General features: G+C 63.9%; 1 protein-coding gene across 1 annotated transcript in view; it reads left to right on the top strand.

Annotated features, from left to right (window-relative positions):
• The window catches only part of INTS1 (integrator complex subunit 1), a 35,392-nt gene that overhangs the window by 6,032 nt on the left and 23,811 nt on the right, over positions 1 to 5,549 (top strand). The window contains exons 8-14 of the mRNA XM_011956946.1: positions 1 to 202; positions 1,324 to 1,500; positions 2,241 to 2,349; positions 2,978 to 3,098; positions 3,613 to 3,690; positions 4,578 to 4,735; positions 5,338 to 5,434. Coding sequence (XP_011812336.1) covers positions 1 to 202; positions 1,324 to 1,500; positions 2,241 to 2,349; positions 2,978 to 3,098; positions 3,613 to 3,690; positions 4,578 to 4,735; positions 5,338 to 5,434 — 942 coding nt within the window. The remainder of the gene's footprint in view (positions 203 to 1,323; positions 1,501 to 2,240; positions 2,350 to 2,977; positions 3,099 to 3,612; positions 3,691 to 4,577; positions 4,736 to 5,337; positions 5,435 to 5,549) is intronic.

Raw genomic sequence — 5,549 nt, 5'->3', positions numbered from 1 at the left:
GGGGTGCGGGCGGAGCGGGGACGGGGCCTGCACCCTCACCTCCCCGGCTCTCACACCCAGGGAGCTGCTGAGCGCGCACAAGGACAACCTGGGCAGCACCATCAAGCTGGTGATCTTCAATGAGCTCTCCAGTGCCCGGAACCCCAACAACATGCAGGTCCTCTACACCGCGCTGCAGCACAGCTCGGACCTGGCGCCCAAGGTAGGCTCAGGCCTTGCCCTCCACACCCAAATTGGGGGCTACGGGCTGGAGAGACACCTGGCGTCTGGGGAAGCCGAGGGATTGGTGGGGCTTTGTGGGAGAATGCTCCTGGGGCTCCGGAAGGAGCTTTTGAAACTCACTTGGGCATGAGGTTGAGCCATTTCTAGAGTGGGTGCAGCCACAGCGCCCAACATCTTTCTCAGAAACGGACACTGTCCATTTAGGAGGGAGCCACACTGAGCCTTAAAAGCCACCCAGGTTTCTGAGCTAAGACCCAGACCTGCCAGCTTGTATTTTTATTTCTCAAGCTCATTGCTGCCTTTGGATAATAAGGTTGTTTTAAAATTTTTTTGTAGAGATGGGGTCTTATTATGTGGCCCAGGCTGGCCTCAAACTCCTGGGCTCAAGTGGTCCTCCTGCCTCAGCCTCCCAAAGCGCTGGGATGAGCGCTTTGTGAGCGCTCCCTGGCGTGAGCCCCTGTGCCTGGCCCAGACCTGTCTTCTGTGCAGTGGGTCCCTCAGTTAAGCAGGAGCCCCTGTAGCCCTGGCTTTAGGACCCTTGGATTCCCGTGTCTCTTTTGAAGCGGACTGGGGAGATGCTCCCATTGCCACCAGCACATCCGGCCTCCTGGTGGGCTCTGCGGCGTGCGAAACACAAGGGAGGCACGGCCGCTCCGGCTCGGCGCTGTCATCTTTGCAGCCCGGCATTTTGAGACGGGGGTGCATCCTTTCAGATCTCGGGTGGTGGCCTTTGGTTTCTGTTCAGCCTGTGGCGCGCGAGTGGGCTGAGATGGCGCACGCACTTCTATGGCTCTGCCGCCTGCTGTCCCACACCCCCAGCGTCTGTTAATTAATCCTTCTGCTCATTTCACGAGGACCAACTCCCCACGTGCCGGTTGCCGAGAGGGGAATCAGATGTGGCCCCTGCTCGCCAAGGGCTGGCAGCCAGTAGAGCAAGGAGCCTGCCACCCCATGCCCCGCACTGCCTGAGACCTGCTGCAGCATCCTCGGGCACCATCCCCAGGGGTGCTGCTGGAAGGAGCTGGGTGTGTGCTCCTGGAGGGGCCTGTGACGGGGACGGCAGCATTGGGCAGCCTCCCACACAGCCTCTCTCTGCCCCAGTTCCTGGCCATGGTGTTCCAGGACCTGCTGACCAACAAGGACGACTACCTGCGGGCCTCACGGGCCCTGCTGCGGGAGATCATCAAGCAGACCAAGCACGAGATCAACTTCCAGGCCTTCTGCCTGGGGCTCATGCAGGAGCGCAAGGAGCCACAATACCTGGAGATGGAGTTCAAGGTGCCAGCCCCTGCCGCTGCGGCGCCTTTCCCTCACTGCGGGTCCCACGCGCCGCCGTCCCCCTCGCCCTGGGTCCCACGCACATTCCGCCCCTTCGGGTGCTCTGTCTGAGCGTGGGTACGGGGCTGAGTGAGGCTGTTTGCGGCCATGTGTCACAGAGGGTAGCATGGGCTCCGTCCTGTGTGAGGACCCAGGAGGGGCTGACCAGGTGCGGGGGAACCAGCAACCCCTGGGCTGGGTGGGACAGATTGCTGCCGGGAGGAAGGCGAGTGTGTGAGCAGGGAGGCAGGGCGGGGCTGTGGGCTGCCCGGCTGGGCTGGAGACTGTGCGAGGGGTGCGGAGGGAGCTGGTGCTGGAAGGCACAGTGAGAGCGGATCACAGAGATGCCAGGTCCCTGCAGCCAACTGGCAGCCAGCCTGCCAGGGTGGCCTGTTTTGCAGACGGGTCTTTGTGGATGCCTGTTGACTAAACCTCCCTCCCGTGGCCAGACTAGGACCTTTTGAGTCACCAGCCTGGTGCCCCTCCTGTCAGACCCCTCCCAACTGGTCCTGGGCTCTCTCTGGATCCCTGCTTGTGTGTGTGTGTGTGTGCGTGTGCAAGTGTGTGCATGTGTGCCACATGTATGTGGAGTGGGGCTCCGGGTGTCCCTTCTGGATACAGACCGCGTGCTGCGCCCACGTGGGTGTGGAGTGGGGCTCCGGGTGTCCCTTCCTGCATCAGACCTCGTGCTGCACCTGCAGGAACGCTTCGTGGTGCACATCACCGACGTTCTGGCCGTGTCCATGATGCTGGGCATCACGGCGCAGGTGAAGGAGGCTGGCATCGCCTGGGACAAAGGAGAAAAGAGGAGTAAGGACGCGGGGGTGGCCTGGCCTTGCTTGGTGGGGGTCTCAGGTCCAGGCTGGTGGCTGGTGGCTCTCCGTGGCTGCACTGTCCTCTGACCGCCTGGGAGGAGCGGTCCCACAGCACAGCCACTCAGGGACACAGAGCCTGGAAGCTGCCGTCCCGGTTCCTGTCCATCCAGACCTCACCCCAACGGCAGGTTCAGGCCCTGTTCTCCCCGAGTGTCCTTTGTGTGCTCCAGTTCTGGCCCAGCGCGGGGGCATTGCCGGCATGGTGGCCCCAGCCGTGGGTGGGAGGGAGGGGAGGTGGTGTTTGGAGCAGTCTGGGTGTTTGATCGTGGGTTCACAGGAAGACTGGGCTGCAGAAGCCCTCTCAGCCATTGACCAGAGCGAGTCACTTGCGACAGGAGGATCCCGGTCACCCATGTGTGTGTCAGGGTTACTCCTTGCTCCCTAGGCTGTTATTCCAGCCAGGAATGGTCCAGAAGCTGGGGGTGCCCTGAGTTACCCCCTCCCAAGTGCCAGCCTTGAGCTGGAACCCTAGGGGTGCCTGTAGCCCCTCAGCACATGGCTTGGATCCTGTAGCCCCTCCGCCCATGGCTTGGATGGGCCACTAAGCTGCGTGTCTGTTGCAGACCTGGAAGTACTCCGCTCATTCCAGAACCAGATCGCCGCCATCCAGCGGGATGCCGTCTGGTGGCTCCACACTGTGGTCCCCTCCATCAGCAAGCTCGCCCCCAAGGACTACGTGCACTGGTGCGGCCCAGGCCCCGCACAGCCCCTGCCACACATCCCACTGAGCCGGGACAACCCAGGGCCCCGCACAGCCCCTGCCCCACTCCCCACTGAGCCGGGACAAGCCAGGGCCCCACAGAGCCCCTGCCCCACACCCCACTGAGCTGGGACAAGCCAGGGCCCCACATGGGAGCCTGTCCCCTCTCTGGACAGCAGCAGGCGGCAGGCATATCACCCTGTGTACATTAGAGCCTCCCGTGGGGCCTCTGCCTTGGTTGGGGTGGGGCCGTCAGGCTCGAGCCTGCATTTCTCTGCAGCGATTTTGGAAAGGACGGTCGGTCGCTGTCCAGCCCGGCAGCCCCGTGAGTGGTCCCTGGGCTCTTGGGTGGTGCAGTGAGGAGGTGCTGAACTTGGCATCAGGCAGCCCCGCCTCTGAGTGCTTGGGCCTGCGGGAGCGGGGTCCCTTCCCTGGAACTAACAGGGCTGGTCCCTGAGCACCCACGTCGTGACTGAGGGCCCTTCTCTGCCTGCCCAGCCTGCACAAGGTGCTGTTCACAGAGCAACCGGAGACCTACTACAAGTGGGACAACTGGCCACCAGAGAGTGACCGCAAGTGAGTGCACTGCCTGCTGGGCTGGGCAGGGCTGGGGGGTGCCTGACTGGCTGCGGCAGGAAGGGCCAGTGGGAGTTGGGCCGCTGTTCTCAAGGTCACATCACCATCCTGTCCCTCCTCCACAACCCTGGGTGCCTTCTCTCACTCCCATGCTGGCGTTCCTGCGCCACTGCAGGGATTCAGCTGCCGCCTGTGTCCACGTGACTCTAAGCCCCAGCCACAGCCTCCCCCAGACTCCCGCCTTCCAGACACTTCCCAGGGCGTCCACAGGCACCCCACCCTCTACTGGTCCCAAATGCACTGTCTGCCCCTGCTTTTGTCCAGACAGCTGCACATTGTCCTTCCCCAGCCAGCTGGCCTCACAACTCTGTCCCCTTTCAAGTCCCGTGGGTGACCCTGTGGGTTCTTGGCTTACGCTGCCCTCCACCCCCGGCTGGGGCTGCTGCCGGTTCACCCTGCGCCCACCTCGTGCCTTGGGCGCTCTGCTCACCTTCACTGCGGCTTTCCCCGTCAGGCTTTAGAGGTGGAGGGGTCATCTCTGCCACCTGGCTCCCAGCTCCTTGACGGCAAGAAACATCTTGGCCTCTGTGGGGCGGCAGAGCCTCCCATGTGGTGGCCGTAGGAACCAGTGACTGTGTGTGTAGCCCCAAAGGCCTTGGGGTGGGGGTAGCCTCCCCTTCTCTCCCTCTGCCCAGGCGAGACTTAGAGCCGGGGCTCCTGTCCTGCAAAGGGAGGCTCAGGCTGGAGGGGACAGGCTCGTTGGAGGCAGCAGCAGCCCTCTGCCGCCAGCCCATGGGCTCTGAGGGAAAGGCTGGCCTGACCTCGGCCCCTCAGGTCCGGCAGGTGTGGGTAGCCCGCAGCGAGTCATGCCTCCCCCGCCCCCACAGCTTCTTCCTGCGCCTGTGCTCCGAGGTGCCCATCCTGGAGGACACGCTGATGCGCATCCTGGTCATCGGGCTGTCCCGGGAGCTCCCGCTCGGGCCCGCAGACGCCATGGAGCTCGCGGACCACCTGGTGAAGCGGGCGGCGGCCGTGCAGGCGGATGGTATGGCTTCTCCAGGGGATGGCCCCTGTGCTGGGCTCTGCTCCCCTCATCCCTGCAGAAACCCCGGCGCAGGCACACACCTCTGGAGCACTACGCAAAGCTGCGCTTCAGCTGGGTCCTGGGTCCCCGGGAGGCTTGGGGTCTTGCCTTCTCTGCATCTGTCTGTTAGGAATTCAGAAGCGCGTGTCTTTGGCAGTGATGCAGTCACTGCCCCGTTTTTTGGAATTTGTCGTGGAACTGGTACATCACCTCCCTTAGGAGGCTGTTAGAGTGATTTTTAATCCAGCTCGCACCTTGCCTGGCTCTCCCCCGGGGACTTGTGGGTCCCCACCCTGCCGGCCACGCCCCCGTCCTCACCTCCCTACCCTCCCTGGCAACCCTGCCTGCTCTCTAGACCCAGCCCGGGTGTGGCCCAGAGCAAGGTGTGTCTCGTGTCCCAGGGAGAAGCCCTGTTTCCCCCAGCTCCCTGCTCAGGCCTGCGCCCCACCCCGCGGCATCCCCCACCCCACCCCGATGCCACCCGAGCAGGGCCCGTCCCCTCGCTGCCTGTGCCCGATGGTCTGTGAGCAGCCCCAGAACCTGTGTGTGGCTCTTGGTCCTAGATGTGGAGGTGCTGAAGGTGGGGAGGACCCAGCTGATCGATGCCGTTCTGAACCTGTGCACCTACCATCACCCCGAAAACATCCAGCTCCCACCCGGGTAAGCCCGCGCCCCGCTCCCCACTCCCTCCCGGGTAAGCCCGCGCCCCACTCCCCACTCCCTCCCGGGTAAGCCCGCGCCGCACTCCCCACTCCCTCCCCGGTAAGCCCGCGCC

This window comes from Colobus angolensis, unplaced genomic scaffold, assembly GCF_000951035.1.
Source record: "Colobus angolensis palliatus isolate OR3802 unplaced genomic scaffold, Cang.pa_1.0 Scaffold43, whole genome shotgun sequence".
Taxonomy (NCBI): domain Eukaryota; kingdom Metazoa; phylum Chordata; class Mammalia; order Primates; family Cercopithecidae; genus Colobus; species Colobus angolensis.
Note: the sequence above shows the minus strand (reverse complement) of the source record. Positions and strands in the feature narration are given on the sequence as shown.